Genomic DNA, 21,737 nt, shown 5'->3' on the forward strand with positions numbered 1-21,737 from the left:
ATTTCAGATTGTAGGAAAACTGCTGTTTTACAGTTTAACACATTTAACTCGAAGTGTACAGCAACATATAGTTAGAAAGTAACACTTTGACTGTCAATATGTGCTGATATTTTTCTGTCTAGTTGGAGCTTGCAAAATGTACAGATGCACCCTGTCCCTGGGACTGTACAGAGTTGCTCTCTGTGTTATTTGTCTCCAAATGACAGTCACCATTACATCAAGCCCTTTTGACTTGACATCCAACGCATCCAACCCTAAATGTGCACTCCCTCTCTCTGCTGCCACCCCCCCCCCCCCCCTCCCTCTTCGAGCCAAACACCCTTCCTACCTCCTCACCTTTTGCTCTTCTCTCCATATCCACATCTTCCTCCCTCCCTCTGCCTCCCTTTCTTTATTCCACTGTATCTTTGTGGTGCCTGTCTCACTGTTGTCCTCTGTGTTTTTTAGTCTGGACCTCTCAGAATTGGCCAAGGCTGCCAAGAAGAAGCTCCAAGCGGTGAGTTTGGTTCATTTGTGAGATTTAAATTAGGGTTTATTGGACATTCACAGCACAATTCTACAGACAGTTGTAAGAATTGACAAGGTAAAAGTTACTACTAGTTTTTTGGACAGTAGCCAGATTTATTGTGTCCTTGGAAGTAATGTAAAAAGATAAGTACTTACAACAAGTTGGTTGGTGTAATAGCCAGATTTTCTATTACTTGCCAAAATAATGTCCGTCCGCTCCAGGGCCATCTCTTCAGCCCCACAGAATGCTAGTAATTCAAAAACTGAGAGCTGATGGTCAGTTATCAACATTTGAAAGACTTTAAGTTGCAAACCATGACACAGGCATTTTAGGACAAATGCCTGTGTTGACTAAAAATGAGACAGCATGCCAAGTAAAATCTTAAAATGTGCAGCCCAGATAGCTGTACATCAGGATGTTTTAATGTCAGTTTTCTTCTGCTCTCTTGCCTTTCACACTGGCGCCTGTTGCACTGATGTGTAGGCATGTAGAAATACACCTGTTAATATATCTGGGGTCAATTTGTCTGTTCGACAGCTCAACAATCGGCTGTTTGAGGAGCTAGCAATGGATGTGTATGATGAGGTAGATCGCAGAGAAAACGATGCAGGTGAGCCTCATCTCCTCCCTCCTTAAGTCCTTCTTTTGTGCTCTGTGAAGTAGACATGTATGTCTTGTGTTATGACTTTTTCCTTATATGGAAACAAGACGTTGAAAGTACAAAACACCTCCACAAAACATCGACATGAACTTTGAGAAGAAAAGGAGTGAGAGAAAAACACAGAGAAAAAAATGTTGAGAGCACAGAATTAATTTGAAGGAGAGAGTGAGGAGAAAAGGAAAATGTCTGAAGAGGAAGGCCAAATGGAGTGAGGGAGGGAGGGAGGAGGAGAGACAGAGTGAGGAAGTGCCTCTGAAATTCTTGAGTCTCTCTCCTCCTCTGCTTTCTCGCTCTGTCTCCTTCTCCCTTTTCCATTTCTTCTCTCCCTTTCCTTCAGTAGCAGTCAAATTGTGCTTTATAACAGAAGCACCGCAGGTAAGTGGCAAGAATACAAAGACACACACAAATACACAGGTACACACACGCACAAATACACGTACACTCTCAGCCACACACAAGGGAAGGGCTAAAAGCACAACGGTGGATTATAGGGGCCGGAATTCAGTTTTAGGAGCTACTGTATGGTTTTTACTGTGCTTTGTTTATGTCTGTGTGCATGTGTGGGTGGATGGACTGGGTGTTTGGCTGCCCATGTTCCATTTTAAACACACACACAGAGACTTATTTTTTGCTTCATATTTGTGTCTCCAGTGTGGCTTACGACCCAGAACCACAGCACTCTGGTAACAGAACGCAGCGCGGTGCCCTTCCTACCAGTCAATCCTGAATACTCTGCCACACGCAACCAGGTAAACGTACACCCACTCATTCTCACACATACCTACAGTACAGGTAGCATGCATATACTCATATACATTTGTATTAGCTGATACAAATAAATACATACTAATGAAATTGTAGCTAGTTTTTACCTGAAGACAATTACAAAACTGGTGAAACAACTGGCGTGCACAAATAAGAGATAGGGCATAGTGATATCATAGACAGTTAGACAGTGTTTTGTGTTTTGGGGAGAAGCCGAGAATGAGTGTGAAATTGACAAGGGATGTTCTTAAGCTGTGAAAGAGGAGGGAAGATGTAATCCATCTGGGTTTCTCTCCCCCCTCTCCCTCTTCCCTCGCTCTCTGGGAGAGAGAAATCCCATATGTCCTCTCACATAGTTTCTCCTTGTCTGTGTGGCTCATTAGTATAAACATTGACTTTTAACACGGACATACACACACAGAAAAAACACCCGCCACGTTTGCTTTTCCCTGATTGGGCAGTTCAATGTGGTCAGTAACTGCGCTGTGCTGTCTAATCATGGTGGAAAAAAACCAGAAGAAAAACACACTCACACACATTTAAAGATGAACTTTTTACCTTCTTTTGTCTTCCAAAGTGATGTTTTTAAATAGCACATTGCTTTGTGTAATAGTTCTAGTTTAGCAATTCATTTGAAAGTGATCTTTTTATTCTCATACAGTACATGGATGCCAGCATGCTCGTGTAATTGCATGGTTTATGTTTCTTTCTCGTGTGTGTATGTGTGAGCACACTTGTAATCGTGTGTATTTGAGTGTTTTTGAGTGTATTTGTGTGTGTTAAGTATGACTGTGTTTTTCCACAGCACATGGTCGTTGGCCACATTAGTCACACAGTGAACCACTGACTGTGGGCTGGATTGTATCTATATTCCACACAACTGATGATACAAACTTTAGTAACTTTTAGAAAACATTTTAGACAGGGATCGATCCAGTAGCTCACCAGGTTGAGCGCACGTCGGATATACTGAGGCTCAATCCTTACCACAGCGGCCGGGATTCAAGTCCGACCCGTGGTCCTTTGCTGCATGTCATTCCCCCTGTGTGCATTCTAATAACTCCAGACTCGTTCTTCCCTCAGGGCCGTCAGAAGCTGGCCCGTTTCAACGCTCGGGAGTTTGCCACACTCATCATTGACATCCTGAGTGACGCCAAAAGGAGACAGCAGGGGAAAGGTCTCAGCAGTCCTACTGGTGAGACACTGGGAGGATGGGACAGACAGTTTAGGACGGAGGGCTGAAGGCAATCATAAAGCTTTTTAAAGAACAGCAAAAAACAAGGGCATACAACTTAACCTAGTTACAAATATGGATAGATATATGCCAGTTCATTGACTTTCCCCAACACCTCTCTGTACAACAATGTGGACAACAATGTGGAGCTACGTTTTAGGAGTTACATTTGTGTCAGACAGTATATTTTTATATGTATAAACATTTGACTTACCTCCTCTGCATCTAACAACTGGTTCTTGTATGAAACCAACATGGAGCCCCCCATTGAAATAATGGAAAGAAAACTGGCCAAAATCAATCAGCAGTCTTATCAGTCTGAGCTTTTCCAAGGGAGAGATGAAAAGAGCTGGGCTGATACACTTTATATTAACATGTGTAATAAATAAGATTTTTTTTTTCCTTTGGCAGACCCATTTGATCTGGGCATTGATGATGACCAGCATGACTATGACAGTGTAGCCTCTGATGAAGACACAGACAGCGAGCTTACCACCCAGAACAACAACAACACGCAACGCAGCAACCGTGCAAAGGTATAGTACTTGAACACACACTGCTTATTTCAGAAAACCAATGTACATCTTGCCTCACTTTGATAAAATGCAGCACGCTATTCAAGGTAAAATCTACAACTCTGCACATGCTGACACACTTGTAGTTTTTAAAATGTTACTCAACAATTCAGTCATCTTCCTCTTACATAAAAAAAAAACTGAAAAGCAGTTGCATCAGCTAGCAAAGCTTTTCCATGGTTTCCTCTTAATGACTGCTTGTCCCAGCATGCTTTGCGGGGAGTGGCAGCAGTTAGGGCTGCCACATAGCTCCTGAGTGACATCATCAGCTATTCTGGGTCCTTGTCAGAGAGGCATTGTTCATACAGAGAGAGAGTGTAGTGAGAGGGAATGGAAGAGGAGACTGAGTGAGAGAGAAAGAGAGGAAATGGTGCAGAGGGGGAGTGGTAGAAATGACAAAGTAAACAACAGCTAAACCAGTAACTATCTGCTTTTTGTGGACTCATTGGGGAAAACTCTGACAAACCGCAAGTCAGAGGTTCCACTCTCATCTCCACTCTAGAAATATGTGCATTCATTATTCACTTTTAGGGAGTGGTATAGAAATGTGTTTGAGCATGCTCCAGGGTCACAGGAAGTGGGGGCAGATGGTGCATTGAGAACAAGAACTGAGGCTCTACTGTCGATATGTGTGCGATCAGCTGTTGTACTGGCCTCCAGGCTGCAGCCGTCAGTCCTCTCACAGTTGTAAGCTGTGTTTTATCCAGCTCAAAATGCACTAATTTACCTCTGCAAAAAACTGCATGTATTACATACAGCAGTATTTAAAATAGAATTGTGTCAGCCTAAGACACAGTGTATAAGTTAGATTAATTTGTAAAAACACTTTCACATTGGGCTTATACCCTGGAATAACTTCACAAGTCTCATGATGTCAGTTTCCTCACTTTTTGTGCCTTTTTGTCCACTTTTGTCTGTGTTTCTGTCTTTCTTTCTACCTGTCTGTCCGCCTGCCTGTATGTCCTATCAATCCAGAGTATGGACTCATCAGACTTGTCAGACGGCCCCATCACTCTGCAGGAGTACCTGGAGGTAAAGAAGGCGCTGGCCTCCTCAGAAGCCAAGGTGCAGCAGCTGATGAAGGTCAACAACAACCTGAGCGATGAGCTCCGGCGGCTCCAGAAGGAGGTAGGAAGTATGAAGGTGGGAGTCATAAGTTCAGAGGGTCATCTTATGCACAGCCTCAACCACAGAATGTTAAGTATAGAGCAAAAGAGAAAGAAGAAAGTGGGAGTAGAGCGCAACGGGGTGCATGAAAGAGAGATGGGATGAAGCAAGAAAAGTCAGCATGAACTGTTTCTTATAAAGGAGAACATAAAACCTAGTGGAGAAGTTGGATTATAAAATGAGATTGATGCCTAGACGAAGAGAGGGTATTAAAGAACACAGAAGATAAAGAGACAAAGACACGTTGGCAAAATGAGAAGCAACAATCGATTCAGACAGAAGGAGGGCAGGGTGATGGAGAGACAAGTGAATATTTTAATATCTTTGCAAGTTGATGTATTTTCCCTGACAGGGTGTCATTTTCCTACACTGTTGTCTCTAGAAGATGTATTTGGTTACAGCTTTTCAGTGTAATTTAGTAACTAAAGCAGAAGTCATTCTCGTGGCGAATCTCCTCGCGGAGCGAGGGCGCTGCAAATACTATTTTAATTTTAGTTGTCATTTTTAGTTTAGACATTTTTCACTTAATAACCTTCATTTGTGGTTCATTGTCGCTTCATTTGGTTTCCTGGGAGTCATCATCATTATCTCATTGTATTCATAAGTGGCTGCCAGTGTCCGCCAATGTGACCCATGATTCATTCATGTGTTTATTTTTGTCATTTGACTGAGGATTTAGTACAGCGTTGAGGCAAACATGCACTTGTACAAGCAAACACTTATGTGCACACATACTGCAGATAACAAATACTGTGGTCAAATTTAATTGTAGTCAACAGTACCTCAGTGCAGGTGAGCCCATATTGACCCTTGGAAATGATCTATGTATTTATACAGGATGGCCTATGTTTCCTTCCACCCCATTTCCAAGAACTAATCTCTGCCTCGACATGTAACCTATTGAAGTGTCTTTACTACATATCCCCTCCCTCCCGAGTACTGATGAGTTAACATGTATGAGTTTGTGTGAGCCTTTTAATGTACATGTGATTGCGGATGCTTGTCTTTAACCATTCAGTTGACACCCACTCCCTTCCCTTCAACCTTTCCATGTCCCTCCATCCTCTCATCCCTCCCTGCTCCCTTCCTCCTCTCCTGTAGATCACGCGGATGCAGACAGAGAACAGTGCGCTGCGGGGGGGCCAGCAGGCTGGGGGGGCAGCTGGCCATGGGGTAGGGGGCCCTGGCGGAGGAGGAGGCCACTGGCAAGGGGGTGGGATGAGAGGAAGTATAGGCGGAGTGGGTCTGGGTGGGTTTGGGACAGGAACGGACCCCCAAGGGCTGTCGGTGCCCTCCTCAGTCGCCCACCACTCCCATCCCCCCCGAAGGGACCGCCAGGCCTTCTCAATGTACGAGCCAGGGGCGGCCCCCGGCCCCACGGCCCATGGTCCCCCAGTCCTGGACTCCCTGGCAGCCCGCCTGCAGCCCCTCAACACACCCAGCGTAAGTTAGAACTCCCGCGGCCCCTTCTACTTCCCACCTTCCTTTTGGTGGCCCTGATTGGCTCTCTTTGGCCATTTTAATGGGTGATAGTCCAATCCTGATCTCTCTATTTCCCTTCAACTTTATCTCTTCCTGCATCTCAGTTCCCGATCCTTCTCTTTGAAAGGTCCAGTTGTGCATGGCCCCCATTTTAAATGTGAAAGTGTAGCACTGATTTGTCTAAGAACAATAAGACCTTAACCTATGGTTTTTAGCACAATAAAGGGGAAGTGCATAAGTGTGATGTCTAGGAGAAAGATGGAAAATAGGGATTGCGTTGTCTGTTTGGTTGCCTGGCGACGCCTCTGATTTCTCTCTCTCTAGCCTGCTCTTTACCCTTTGACCTTTACATTTTCAACTGTTAGCTGTCTTGCTTCTGGTCAGCTGCTTAATTTAGGATTTGTTATGATCACAAACAGATGCCATTACACGCACGCACGCACGCATGCACGCACACACACACACACACACACACACACACACACACACACACACACACACACACACACACACACACACACACACACACACACACACAAAGGGAAGGACATTTTTTGCCTCCAATGTAAATGGTAAAGTGGCTGATAAGTACGGAAGCCCTGAGAGGCAAGAGAGAAAAGAATTCTGGTGATCCATTTTCTAAGTCTGATCTAAATTATTTTCTCGTGTTTGACTTATAGGTGAAAAAAAAAGGTTTTGCCTAGATAATCTTTCTAAGTTCTGTAAATGTTTTTTTTCATCTGTGAAACAGGTGGGGGGGAAAAGAGTTTTTTACAAGTGATTATTATTATTTTTTTAGGTGTTTGTTGTTGTAATACTCATTTTGGCCACAAGAGGCCGAAGTGCACCACTAGCCCATGTTTTAAATAGGACTAAAGGCATTCATGTTTTCTTCCAGGTGCCAGGTGAGTTTTAGTCCTATTATGAACATGAGGTAGTGGAGATGAGTATTACAACAACACACACAAATACATGTTTTTCACATGGCAAAACCTTTCACCTGTTCTTAAGTCATAAGCACAGAAGAGATGTAGATCAGACTTGGATGGATCACAAGAATATTTTTCTCACTTGCCTCTCAGGGCTTCCGTAGTGACGGCAGACCACTACCAGTTAGCATTCACTAGCATTTATCCTACAGCAGCATGTATGAAGTTACAGTATGCAGACACACAACCACTCACCACTACTGTCAACCTTTCTATGGAGACCTCCATGGAGTCGTGTCCAATTCACCATCTCCGTACACAAAGATTTACCTGTTTGTCTGTTTTCTTTTTGTCTGTCTGTCTCTTCACCTGTCTGTCCCTTGCTCACTGCAGTGCAGCCGTGCATCCTCTGGATGTAAGCATTCTGTCTGTCATTAGCATTGTTTGCCATTTCATCAAATACAGGATTCTCTCACATGCAACTATGCACCACTTCTGCTTATTATGCATTCTAATAATGGAGATCAACATTAGTGTAAAATATGTGTGTAGTCTAGTCCTTTTTAGATGCTCTGTGTGATGTATAGCTGTTCATCACCGGTTAGTTGAGTTAGCAGTGTTCTTTGTATTTCAGTGTTAGATAACTATAGAGGCATGTAGTCTTGATGGGATGTTGGGTGAGCTGCCGAGTTGATCTGCCGCTGCTCTCACTGGCTCATGCATCTTGTTTTTCTGCTATTTATAAAAACATCTATTCTCTCTGTCCCCACACTCTTTTTTTCCAATTTCTTTATCCATCTATGTCTGCTAATCTTTCATTCCCTTCTCCATCTCTTTGTCCACACATCTCTCTTTCTCCTCTTATCTTTATCCCTCCATCTCTCTCTTTCTCTCCCCGTCCTTGTGTTCCCTCACTTTTCACAGGTACGGAAGGGTGGTATAGGGGGTCCAGCACCGTATGGAGGCCAACATCTGTCTGGATCTACAGAGATGGGCAGATACATGGTGAGGGTTTACAGTTTTTGGTTCTAGACTGATTTTCCGACCTTCACTGCATTTACAGTGGGAATTTGAGATTATAGACTTGCATTGTTTTGTCAAAATCAGCCACCTACAAATACTGCAAGAGCTTGGAATGTTTTTGAGATTTTATTCAAAAGATTCAAACTGATGATTTGAAACAACTTTTAAAATCTACGCAGTTTAGTGGACTTGAAATCATCACATTCACTGGAAACAATTGCTTGAACTTTGTGGGAGCTCTGCACGAGTGAACAGCTCGGGAGTTTTGGTGAGGTGGGTGATCATTGGCCTGATGGCGCCTGTTGCTGTTTCTCTCCCCAGGTCCCCAAACCAGAGAAGCACGGCAGTGGCACTGACAGCGACTATGACAACACACAAACATACGACCTCTCGCTAAGGTCAGGCCCACTGCAAATCACTGTACACACAAGGATAAGTGTGTTTTTAATCTGCAGTTTTTTGGCAAATAGAATTTCTAATTGCTAGTAACCGAAACCAATTATTTCCTGTTTTTTCATATTTAAGAATTTCATTCTGAAGCTCTATTTGAGGCATTTTTGTGTTTTCTAACTATGCAGTACTGCACATTTGTGACACACACACACACACACACACACACACACACACACACACACACACACACACACACACACACACACACACACACACACAGATATGGGGGTTAATGAATGATCTTTGCTAACAGTTGTTAATGAGAAATAAACAGGCAGTCTCTGAAGATGTTAAACTCTTAAAAGTGTTAAGATGCTCAAACTGATTAATGTCCTCTGAGACTGCTCTCTAATGTAGCCCAAGGTGTTAATTATTAAAGTGTATGTCTGCGTTTCTCTTGTCAGTATGGGGCGCAGCAGCGAGGAGGAAGGTGGTCGTGGGGAGTCTGAGGAGGGAGGAGGTGGGGACGTGGGGGAGCCAGACCCCACCCTGCCCTGCACAGAGGATGTCATACTGAAGACTGAGCAGGTGACCAAGAACATCCAGGAGCTGCTCAGGGCTGCTCAGGAGTTCAAACACGACAGGTAGGTGTAAGACACCCCAGAGATGGATAAAAGTGACTCTAGAAACACTACACTACTAATTATATCCTCGCTAGTCTGCGAGTCCCTCAACTACCGCTCTCTGTGTGTTGCCGTTCTCAAAATCCCTTCACTACGGGAAACGGCAACAAACTTTACGGGCTGAAAATGCCAAGTTTTAAAGAAAATTTGGATCGTGCAACAAGACAGGCCTGCTTGGCTCTTTTGGTCAATGATTGTAAAGATTTACAAACAATATGTTTACGACATTTACTATCTAACTGGGACGTTTCAGGACAGATTGGTGAGGATTGCTATGGGCAAAGTACACACGGCGATACGCTGTTAAGAGCAAATTACGGTTAACCATGTATCCAGCTAATTTAAATAGCTCACGTTACTGTATTGTGTGAACAGCTAACTTCATTTAATATTTTATTGGGGCGTTTTCTTTTGCGGGGTGCAAATGTTCCATAAAACAAGTTCCTTCCCAAGATCATTTTGCAGAGCCACCTTCTCTGTGACCGGAGCTTAGCGCTGCCCAAGACTGTTGTGATTGTGATTGGTTTAAAGAAATGCAAACAACACAGAGCATTTTTTTCTCCAATCCCATAATGTATCTGGGCTGTAGCCAGTCCTTACTCCACAACACTGTGGAGATAGGTCTGCCAAAAAAGACTATATCCTTGCTGACAAGTGATCATCTTGATTGGATAACACATTGAGAAGTTGCAGGAACATCTAGCTCCAGAATCCTCTTTTCAGAAATTCTGTTACATGCATACACACTTGATAACAGCTGCACCAGGGAAATTCAGTTGTTTATGTTGCAATGAAATTGTGTCTGAGTTGCCTTGTTGCCTATAATGTGCTATACAAATAAAGCTAGCTTAGAATCAGGCCACCGTTGAAAATTGAATGTCAATTAAAATGTCTCTTAAGACTAGTCCATTTAGTAACAGACAACATTCTTGCCTCAATCATCTCATCAGCTATTAAATAAAATTAAAAAATGCATCTCCTCTTTAGCTTTGTTCCATGTTCTGAGAAGATCCACTCTGCTGTCACTGAGATGGCCTCACTCTTCCCCAAAGTAAGTTCCCTACGTTACTTATGTTTCATTTCTCTCTTTGTGTGTCTCTTTTTCTCTTTTATTTGTCTGCCTGTTGATCTCTTTATCTACCTTGATCTGTTTACACCACGTGACTGAGTTTGATTCCCTTCATTTCTCCGTAGCGCCCGGCATTAGATGCAGTCCACTGCTCCCTCCGCCTGCTGGCTTCCAGTGCCTCGCGGTTGCAGGTGGAGTGCCGTAAGGCGGCGCCCTCAGAGCCTGGCGGCCCTGCGGTGGACTACCAGCTCCTCACTCAGCAGGTCATCCAGTGCGCCTACGACATCGCCAAGGCTGCCAAGCAACTGGTCACCATCACCACTCGTGAGAAGAAACAGTGACCCAACAACTACATGGATGGATCGAGAGGGAAGAGGGAGAGAGAACGGATCAATGCATGGGTGGGCTAAGAGGGATGGGGAGGGGCTTCTCGGAGAGGAAGATAGAGGGAGAACCGGATCACACTATTAATGAGAGGACGAGGGAACGGGAGTGATCAGGAGAATGAATGCTGCGATGAGGGAAGGAAAAAGTCTGGAATATGCATGGCAAAGGAATCGGATGAAAGCAAAGCGAATTGATGGTTTAGTAGAAACGCTACAGGGGACTGAAAAAGGAGAAATTCCACAAGTGTGGAAGAGAAAGTAGGGTAGGACAAGTGGAAGGATCCAACATGGGAACTACAGCCTGCTGCAACCTAAGTAAACTGTTGGAATCAGATGTGTATAATAAACCACTTAAACTGTGATAAGCATACGTGAAATACAATGGTGGCAATGTACAGTGAACTGGATCCGGAGATGATACTACTTTATTTATTCTCACCTGTCACTCGTCATCCCTCCCTCTCCCGGTTTACCTGAACTAGGGAGAGAGGAAGTATGTGCTGCGAGAGAGGGAAGTAGATAGACCAAAAAATGACATACTCCACACACCATCTCTGTCCCTCCGTCCTGTGGAGTCAGGACGTTCTCTCCTCTGCCCCGCCCCCCCCCCCCCCGCTTCTCTCTCTCTCTTTCTCTCTCTCCCTCTCCAACTAGACACAAGGCCCCTCTGTCTCCTATCCCGTCCCAGACAAGATTCGCTTGCGGTGCAGAGGAGGATCTCCTGGGACCCATCCAGCTCCCCACCCCACCCAGCCCCTCAGATGCTTCCTCCTGGGTTAGCTTTTGCAGGAGGCTCCAGCGTTTCTCCGACCCGTCACCCCGTTGTCGGTGGTACACAGCATGATCTGGCATGTTTTGATTTCTTTCCTCTCTCTTCTTCATTTTTTTTTTTTTTTTTTTTTTTTTAATACGCAGATTGGTTTGGTCTGCACCTCCTGAGGACAACAAATGACTGACTTACACAAACAAAACACTTACACTGGAATAATTGTGACTTATTGTTGTTTATTATGCCTATTGTTTTTTTTTGTATTGACATTTTTACTGACTGTCATCTTGATTTAACTGTTTATGTATGTTTATTTTATTGTCTCAAATATGATTCTCATTTAGTGGAATAGGGAGACAGGTGGAAGTATGTGCTTAACTGGGATTTAAGTAAGCACACACATACACACGTGAAAGAAATAACCTGTGATGGTCCTCAACATTTCTCAAGCACTCCTTTTCTAAGTGACAGTTGAGGGGTTTTTCATGTTGTGTCCTGTGGCCAAGGGGTTGAACAGTTGCCAAAGGGGAGAGGGCGTTGGAGGAGATTTGTTTTTGGTCTTGATTTTCTGTCAGACCGAAAGCCCCTTGGTGCATTATGACAGGACCTTGATCAAAATGTTGTAGCTTGACTTCTCTGATAATTTGCCTCATTTAACAGAGCCAGTGGAATCATCTCAAAAACCATATTCATTCTTGCTGTGCCAAGCAAGATCATATTTGGTCCAGTTTGTGTATGAGGACTAACCCCCTCCAGTCTTTGTTTAAAGCGGGATGATATTTACATGGCGGGTGTGCTCGTGGATGCTTGTATTACACAGCAGCCATCATTTGTAATGCATGGTAACAAATGTTCAGTCACATTAAGTTGATACACATACTGGTATGGTGCAGTTAAGCTTCAAGTCGTCCTGTGGAAAGCACCAGATCTAGCAACCTGGAAAGTAAATCTGAGGAATACCCGTTGCTTCGTTTCATTTGAGAATATACACTCACTTGAAATTGATTTAACCACCTCAAGTGTGCTTGATGTAGTTTGCCATGTATTATGTTTACTTTTTAGACTGTCTGGCAAGCACAATCAAGCCCACGTTCTGTTTTCCGATTGATTCTCTGTCACGGCCTGCTGATCTGGGCCCCAGAAGTTGTCACTTCTAGCTCACTGTCAGCATTGGGAACAAATGTTTTTGTTTTTGTTTTTTTATCACAAAGAGAGCACACTTGGCCTACTGGAGGTTTAAAGTTGTACTGTGCCGAACAAATATGGTCATATCTTTAACAAAGGATGCAGATAGGATCTAAAAAGTCTTTCCTAGCTGCCAGGAGGACCGTCCTCTTCTAGTTTAGATTCATCTCTAATCCTTCTCCAATGATTCTGTCGCCGGTTTCTCAAAGTGTTTGTGGCTTTAACAGTCGATTGTTCTTGCATTGGTAAATATTCTATAATCACGCACGGTGCTCAGAAAGCCTTTGCACATTAAATTTACTTGCCTGATATATTGACCTCATCCTTCAAACAGCAGTTGCATCTCAATTTTATTCTTGTATTTCTGCCTATTAGCAAGAAGCAATTAGACCTTAATTAGCCCCAAACACTTTTAGAGACTGATGCTAGATCACATTCAGCACTTCTGTTGGCCCCCCCCCCCTCCTCATCATCACTCAGTCTCTGACTGTTCCATGTCAAAACAAATCATTTCAAGAACACTCATGAAATGTATCATTGTTTAATATTTGATGCCTTTGGACATTATCATCATCACCTGTTTGACTGGCTGAGTTACAGTGATGATGTACCAACTGACACACACACACACACACACACACACACACACACACACACACACACACACACACACACACACACACACACACACACACACACACACACACACACACGGGCCAGCAGAAAAGCTCGTCCCTTCAATCATGATTGCCCAAGTTTTAGACTAGAGCCATATATATGAACATATATTTTCATGCTATATTTTATATTAAGCTATATGTTAGGGTTATGTTTGCAAGATATTTATGTCCATTTCTTGGCCCAAGTGGGCTTCAGGCTACGAGATCTTTTCACCAATCGTCATTCAGCTTTTCAGTCTTGGCACCAATGTACTTGTAGATATTTTAAGACTTATGAGTATGGTTATGCTGTGGTATTACCCCCTTATGTAGTTATATTGTACATAGTGGCAATCCTACTAGAATTGGCAGGAAGCGAAGACCGAGAACAACAGTTTAATGTATGCGATTACTCAGCGGTGTGGTCTGAGTTGCACTATTTTCAAACACTAGCTGGATAAAGTAGGATCCACATTTGTACTGCACTCTCCCAAATGTCTTAGTACAAGTACATTAGGTGCAGGAGGCAGGGTTTGAATCGGGATGGAGCAATAGAAAAGGTCTGAAGCGCACTTTGGTTTAGCACTACAGTCATCTCAAAATGTCGGGAGAAGGGTCTAAAATGCACATGGCCTAGTCCTTTTCTGAGATAGAAGACACTACGTAGGGTGCCTCTAGTATGAATGTTAAATGCTTCTGTCAGTTCATGGTCAACACTTTCTACACCTTAATCATGTCCAAGATTCATCAAACACACACCCTCAACTTATCAGTTGGACCAAGCCTTCTACAAAGTACAAACATTAAATCTGCAGCCAGTGAATTATATATATATACACACACACACACACACACACACACTTCTGATACTCAGCCATTGGTGGTGCACTGTGGCCTGTGCTGTTGCTGTCCCTGTGTTTCATTACAGCTCTACACATTGGGAGATGGGTGATTTGAGTTATCTTTTAACAGAAGATGTTAAAACTGTATAAAGTAGAGAAAACAATGACTTACAAAGGTCAGTCGTAATGGAAACTCATAAGCTGTACATTTGTAATAAAATAGTAAAACAAGTCAATTGTCTTTGACCTACCTTCACATTTATTTTTACTGTAGTATGTGTAACTGGAATGCATGTGTATTAACATCTCTGTGTAAGGACAGTTTCAGTCTAGCTGAAACCTTTCAGTATTAGGGAAAACATTTAACTAGATGATGCTGTTGACATTTTTAGCAAAGGGAAAGAAAAACTGCACCATGCTGCACTTTTTATTCATAACAAAATTGTACTTATGTTAAATTTAAATTTGCAGAGTCCCATCGTGTGGGAATACTTTTCAAATGTTGACATTAAAGGTCAATTATTTTACTTTGTTGAGCTGGTTCTATACTAGCCCTCTGTCTCCTAATGAAGACAATCCAACAACTGTTGGTGCCTCAGCTTTTATTTCCATTGACAAGTTCTAGAAAAAGCAACTGACAAAAGTAAAAGTATGTAGTTACAATAAGACCACTACAACCCACCATAGCATTTAGAATCCGTATGATAAGAACCACATTACATTTCAATCTTCAAACAAATAAGGCCTTATTTTTGTTGTACATGCGTCTGTAAAATGCATTTTTCTTGTTTCCTTCTTAAGATTTGAGTTAGAACTAGACTGATAAATCAGCCAATATATTAGTGCCAGTTGAGTCGCAGAAATGCTCAAGATAAGTTTGAGGTTATTTAGAAAGTGTATTCTTCTACAGTAAAATGACCTGATCAGTGCATATCTTTGTCACAATTCTTTAAAACAAAAAAATGTAAGGGATCCTTAAAAAAATGTTCAGGTAAAAAAATGGCAGGTAAAAATTGAGTTATCGGTCCGCCTATAACTGGTCCAAGCTAACATTTGCTTATGTTGATAAAAGATATGAGACAACATCCTGACATCCATCACAGCTGTTTCAAGCAGAAATCCATGCCCTCAACACTTCTGTGACGAAGTTTGTCTTTGAAAATCCTTAACTAATGTCTGTCCAAAAATACAGCTTGTACCATTTAAATTAAAACATACCGCACACAGCGTTGCTTAGAACAGCAACATATTCACATACTAAACCTTCACAGGTAAAAGCAACAGCATATTACTATTAAACTATTTATAAAATCAAATTTCGGACTAAATGTAGCACAATAAAAAACATATACTGTACATGCAGTGAGCAAACTAAGACATATACACTGTGTGATGTGTAGGTATTATCAGTATTGGAACAAATACAAATACATACAATTTGCAGGTCACTTTCTGTAATAAAGCCTGAGGGCTTCTCTTTGGACTCTCTGATGTGATGTTCATAGGGATGTCCTCAAAGGACCAGAACCACATGACCTATGAGGGTTATGTATCAATATACACTAGCCTCTTTTGTAAATATTCTTTGATGCTTGTTATTTGGGAACTGTAGTTTTGGTTACAATATTATTAAATGGTAAATCTATGACACACATACATACTTTGTTAAGAAATAATTTGCCAGTGTTCTAGCGGTTTATAATACAACGCTCGTTTGGGTCAAAAAATGTTTTTTCCCTTCTCCCTCCTTCACAAGGAGAAGTAGATATAAAGATCTAAAAAAATCTAATCTCAATCTAAAAAAAAAAAAAAAATGTGAGAGGACCTCTCAAATCACTCCGTACCCAATCAATTTGGAAACAGGATCTAACTGACCCTTGAGCAGCTTTGTGGCATTTCAGCCTGAGCTTTTCATGTTATCCAGTAGCTTTTATAATAGACAGGTTGTTGCCAAATTACCAATATTGTCCACCTCCTCTACTTTCTCTGGGATTTTTCCTTCATATTTCTATAGATGTTCTTCTGAGCTGGAGGAGCTGGGCAGAAGAACACACTCCTGTCTCCTGCCCCTTTTCCGCCTCCTGTTTGCAATTCGTAGCCTCCTGCGGATCACATCTAGACACACACACACACACACACACACACACACACAGAGATAAACACAAAAATAATTAAACTGCTTAAGAATATAAACAAAGGCACCTCATTCCGTTGTGTGATTCATTCAGTGAGGATTAACCGATTAGTTACCATGCCATGATCAATCTGGCTAACAGGATTGGTTAGTGGAATAAAACAGCTCACTGGTGATTGTCCACCTACCTGCCACACTGTCGTAGTCCTGTCGTGGGTCGTGCCAGTAAAGACTGGGTGTGGTCCTCCAGTGGCGGTACAGGCGTGTGTGAAGCACTGACAGGGTCAGGAGAATCAGCAGGAAGCCCAGCGCTGCTGCTGCCCACGCTCCCTCGTCTGTCATGGGGGTCCTCAGCAACCCTTTATTCACGAGAGCGGCCGAGGCCCCTGAGGCCCCGTTGCATTCACAGTGTTCGGCTCCTTTGCAGCTGCCACAGTCGTGGCCGTTGGGCAGGGAAGTGGCTGGCTGTGGGTTCTGGTGCTGTTGTGGCTGAGGCTGAGGCTGAGACTCTGATTGGGATTTGGAAACAGAACCAAAGCCAATCTTTTCACTTTTGTGCTGAGAGCGCGTGTCACCGTGTGTTTGCTTACGTTCCAACTCTCTCTCTTTAACATTTACCACTTCATTGTCCTTCATTGTGCCATCTGCTGTGTTGCCTTTATCAAAGATTTTGTCTTTAGAGATTTTCTCTTTCAGGCTGTGTCTAACGGATTCGTTGTCCCTCTGCTTGGCTGAGTCTATAACTTCATCTTTGGAACCGAGGACCCGGGCTTCGGCCCTCGCGGTATCATTATGGTCACTGTTCACACCGTCTGCACGAACATCCAACCCAGCAGAGGGGTTTGGGTTTCTGAGGTCAGACATATTTGACTCCAAAGGAGCTGTGGGCGTTGGTTTAAGGCTCTGATTTGTATTCTGGATCTTAGATTGAGATTGAGAAGGATCTGAGAGAGTCCTGTTCCCTGGAAGAGAACCTGCTGATGGTCCAAGCGTACCGTTGTAGTTCTGGAAGTTCCCTGTCCTGCCGTTGGTGGTTCTGGTGGTCTGGTGTGTTACTGTGTTTTGTCTCTCATTCTCATCCTTAACATTCTGCTGTTTTTCTCTAATGGCGGCTCTTATCTGCCTCCTTTTTCCTTCCTCTTTCATTTGTCTCAAGCGTTCCTTCTTGCCGTTGGACTCTTGCTCTTTGTCCGTCGCTCCGTTCAGCAGAGAAGAGATGGTCTGCTCACAGCATCGCCTCAGAGACTGGGGATTTACATTTACAACAACAGCTACTAAGAGACACATAGAAGACTGCTGAAATTACTCTTTTATGCTGCTTTTATTGCAGCACATGTCAAATGACAGATAATTAACACCATGTAAATATACAAAATGAGCAAAGTCGTCAGTCAAGTCTCCAAACCTTCATTTTTGCGCCGTGTTCGTCTGGATGTGCATGTTGCTGCCGGTGCTGCTCGGCTGACCAGATTAACAGCAGGTTGTACTTCCTGCTCTGGCTCACACCACCAAACTGTTTTGTGGTGTTTGTTGTGGTCTCCAGCCAATCACAGACGTCTGAAGAGGCCACGGTGGACAGCTCCAAGGTGTGACCCCATGACACCAAGGCTATTGGCTGAACACAAAGCAAACAGTAAATATAAGCGCTCTCTCTCTCTGTCCTCAATGTCCTTACAAATGGTGACAGGGACAAAAAGGCTTCCTATATTACTGCTGCGCCTCTAACAGTGGTGTTTAGGTATCTTTCACACTTACATAAAGGTTGTTATAAAACACTTTAATGTGGCCTGGTCTTGCATCAGAATCAGAAAGGGGTTTATTACCAGGTAGGTTTTCACACACAGTGAATTGCCTTGGAGTTTGGTGCATGCTATTCAATTCAATTTTATTTATAGTGTCAAATCATAACAGAAGTTATCGCAGGACACTTTCCAGATAGAGTCTAGACCACACTCTATGATTTACAGAGACTAAACAATTCCCCCATGAGCATGCATTTGTTGAGAAGAAATAGAAAAATGACCACAGACATATGAAAAAGATGTACAAGTACGAAAACCAAATATGTAAAATAAAATATATATAGTTTTGGAATTGGAAAGCTGTACAGTTTTGTGAGGAATGTGCACACATACATATATATTAAGAGAGGATGTGCAAACAATCACAGTTTAGGCCGAATAGGTTATTTGTGAAAAAAGTATTGAGTTGCATCTTCAGTTTTGCTCAGGTGTTAAAATGAACAAAGACGTCATCAAAGTATGCAAAGTTCTAAATATTTAAACAAGTGAACAGAAGATATAAAGAAGTATCGAGATTCTACTGTCCCTTACTACCTTTGGTGGGTTAGAGAACAGAGATAGAGCGCTTGTCTCACCATGTGTTCATTGAGCTGTGGATGTGAGGTAATAATGTAGTCTGGCAGACATGAGCGGGCCAGGACAGACAGAAGTAGACGCTCATGGAGAGGCGCACAGGGATGGTAGAGCAAAACAGGTGCTCCATGCTAGAAAAAAAACACACAAACACACGTGACTATCCTTGTCCACATCCTCTACCATTACCACAGAGTTTCCACCGATTTGGCTTATACCAAACTTTGACACAATTATGACAGTAACTAAGACTAAGTGCTTACAATACTGATAATATTATATTCCCTCCTTGTCTGTTAATGTTTTTCAGCTGAGAAGGATTCCTAAGGGAAAATATCTGGGTTCCTTTGTGGAGAATCACCAACTAATGTGTAACACATGCTGCACTCTCCAGTATATTCTGGTATTACGGTCTAGAATTAAACAGCCATTAATAAAAATCCCAGACCATTACTGTTAGTTAAATCCCAGCCATGCCATTACTGTTTTTTAAATCCCTGACATACCATTGTTGGCAGACTTCCCTGTTTGACTCTTAATTTATGTTGCAAAAAAATATATAAAGATTCTGTCTTAACTCCACAGTTTGATGGGTTTTTTTTCTGGCTTAAAACGCAGATTTCTACATTGGGAAATAATACAGAAGAAAATGTGGGCAATTCAGTAACCCAGAAGAATTGGCTGCCATTCTGCAACCACTGAACTCCTCTATGTGTCTATCAACCCCATTTGTCAAAACTACGGTATCCTAAGGAAAATAAACAAGGCATTCAATGTGAACATACAAAAATGCACCACTATACCATGTTAACTATCTTGTCACTTCAAAAGGACTAACTGGAGTTACTACAAAAAGTGACAGACTCTTCACTGATGCCCTAAACACAAATGTCTATTACTGTAATTAAATGTGCTAAGCAGATAAAGTGATTACATTGTTGTGAGACTGGAGACAGGACACCAAGACATATTTGATGTTGCAACTTACGTGCAAGTTATTGAGCCACCGTTGAGGAGGACAGTACAAGTACTCTCCACACTCTGCCCTTACTGGTCTGTACGCTCCACTACAACACAGACACACATCTTAATATCCTCAAAAGCCCTTACATACATGACAATGATAACTTTATTGCAGTATTACAAAGCACAGAAACCAAGAGTGGAAACTAAAAATAAAGACAGTATTGTGAGTTTTTGTGACTAAATGTGTCCATATTAATATGTGTGCATGTGTCAGTGTGTCCTAATTTGTGTTAGGCCATCTCTTACCCACTGCTTGAGAGCATAATGCATTAAATGTCTGTCCAAACAGCCTTACCTGTTGGGAATGGTATGGTTGTAGGAAATAGATGTATCCATGCAGATCTGCCTGGCTGGCTGCAGTGAAAGGAAATCTCGCCAAATTATTTTTTATCGCCTAATCTCTATGTTACACCCAGTCATCAGTCACCCAAGACAAACACTTAGCAGCTGTTCAGTTTACACCCATTTTTCGTTGACAACAGTAACACAACAAGGAAGATGTTTTAGTTAACTCAAACCGAGACCACAACTTACACATTTTAATATATCATCAAACACTCTTTGTAAACAGGGCAAAGCTTTTGGTTCATTTCATGCATTTTTTTGAATTTAGATTTTTAATTTGAATTTGGATGTGTGTCACCGAGTGCTATCCCATTGGACATTGATTTTTAAGAGCCATTAGTGTATGAGGGTCAAAGGTTGGGTAAAACTCAAATAAAATGCTTGGTAAAGTGCTTACTCACCACAGGATCATACACTGTGTCAATACTGGGACGTCTCTGTAGATAAACCACTGATGGAGCAACCTGAACAAACAATGTAGGTTTATGAGCTGATTTACACTACCGGCAGTGCCAATAAGGATATACCACCACAACCATTACTTCCCCATGATTTTTGGCATCCCACCCATCTGATACAGTGAGGCTTTGGAGGTAATGCTAGCACAGATGATGACGATGATGACGTCAGTTGTATCCATAGTTACCTGAGACTCTGGCCAAGTAGTAGACCCTGGACAGTCCCAATAAACAGCATCCGCAGGCAGGTCCCTATCCAAAAACAGCTATCATACACACACACACACACACACACACGAAATGTGAGTGCATTTTAACGGCTACAATGACTGAATATAATACTGTTAACGTTACTGCAGACACACACCAACAGACTTTATAGTTATATAAATTGTAAGTAACCTTTCCATTGTCACATCCCGGCGGTCCCAGAGACTCGGAGACACCACACCGACCCAAACTGACCCAGAGTGCGGCCAACACAGTCACTGTCAGCGGCGGGGACGTCGTTTGGCTCGGCATGGTCATTCAATGGTGACCAGACAGACGCACATTTAGATGGCTGCCATAGATTTCCTTTGGTCCTCTAGCTACAGAGCGAAGAACTGACCTTAAATAATCCCAGAACACAATTTTATTTTGGCAAGGTCCCATAACAGAGAAGCAGTGAGGCGTGCGAATCCCGGTTAAAAAAGGTATTTTTAAGCGTCGTATGTCCGTTGTAAACTTGTTGTTCTAACGTTACATTATAAAGTTAGCTAAACTCATGAGGGAGGCTCCGTTAGTTAATGCGAAATAAGGTAATAGAAAGTGTTGTATACTTCCATTACTTACTAGCTATTTCGCCAGTGTATGGCACATAGATGTCAAGTTATTCACATTGTTGAAAGATAACGTACGTTTTCCTTGTGCAAATTTCAAAATATAATCACCTTGCGTTATCTTGTACCAATTTAAGTAGCTAATTTAAATATTTAATATATTAGTATCTTATATTTCTCTATTCCTATATCTAATGAGACAGTTAAGTATTCCATATGCTATTTTGTAGTTATGTACGATCCAGTGT

General features: G+C 42.4%; 2 protein-coding genes across 6 annotated transcripts in view; one reads left to right on the forward strand and one right to left on the reverse strand.

The window, feature by feature from the left end:
• Positions 1-11,820, forward strand: part of git1 (G protein-coupled receptor kinase interacting ArfGAP 1) — a 28,441-nt gene extending 16,621 nt beyond the window's left edge. For 2 of the 3 annotated variants that reach the window (XM_031294944.2, XM_031294945.2), the window contains 12 exons: positions 448-496; positions 1,046-1,118; positions 1,821-1,918; positions 3,018-3,129; positions 3,580-3,704; positions 4,719-4,871; positions 6,012-6,353; positions 8,246-8,326; positions 8,666-8,742; positions 9,202-9,381; positions 10,408-10,471; positions 10,615-11,820. In XM_031294944.2, the coding sequence (XP_031150804.1) occupies positions 448-496; positions 1,046-1,118; positions 1,821-1,918; positions 3,018-3,129; positions 3,580-3,704; positions 4,719-4,871; positions 6,012-6,353; positions 8,246-8,326; positions 8,666-8,742; positions 9,202-9,381; positions 10,408-10,471; positions 10,615-10,830 (1,570 nt within the window). In that variant the 3' untranslated portion in view covers positions 10,831-11,820. The remainder of the gene's footprint in view (positions 1-447; positions 497-1,045; positions 1,119-1,820; positions 1,919-3,017; positions 3,130-3,579; positions 3,705-4,718; positions 4,872-6,011; positions 6,354-8,245; positions 8,327-8,665; positions 8,743-9,201; positions 9,382-10,407; positions 10,472-10,614) is intronic. The other variant, XM_031294946.2, reaches the window with a different exon arrangement.
• Positions 11,821-13,942: 2,122 nt separating this feature from the next.
• tp53i13 (tumor protein p53 inducible protein 13) lies at positions 13,943-21,707 on the reverse strand. Of its 3 annotated transcripts, none has more exons than XM_036001046.1 (10): positions 21,455-21,707; positions 21,071-21,295; positions 20,857-20,934; positions 20,612-20,674; positions 20,161-20,219; positions 19,828-19,906; positions 18,842-18,970; positions 17,870-18,079; positions 16,653-17,709; positions 13,943-16,445 (listed from the first exon to the last, which is right to left on the reverse strand). In XM_036001046.1, exons 2-10 carry the CDS (start codon positions 21,194-21,196, stop codon positions 16,339-16,341), a joined length of 1,908 nt encoding a protein of 635 aa, XP_035856939.1. In that variant the 5' UTR covers positions 21,197-21,295; positions 21,455-21,707; the 3' UTR covers positions 13,943-16,338. The 3 variants fall into 3 exon arrangements, with proteins under 3 accessions (XP_035856939.1, XP_031150810.1, XP_031150811.1); XM_031294950.2 differs by having other exon boundaries at positions 20,612-20,647; positions 21,071-21,274; positions 21,417-21,561; XM_031294951.2 differs by having other exon boundaries at positions 20,612-20,653; positions 20,859-20,934; positions 21,071-21,560.
• Positions 21,708-21,737: the final 30 nt, after the last annotated feature.

The sequence above is a fragment of the Sander lucioperca genome, chromosome 5 (genome assembly GCF_008315115.2).
Source record: "Sander lucioperca isolate FBNREF2018 chromosome 5, SLUC_FBN_1.2, whole genome shotgun sequence".
In the NCBI taxonomy this organism is placed as follows: domain Eukaryota; kingdom Metazoa; phylum Chordata; class Actinopteri; order Perciformes; family Percidae; genus Sander; species Sander lucioperca.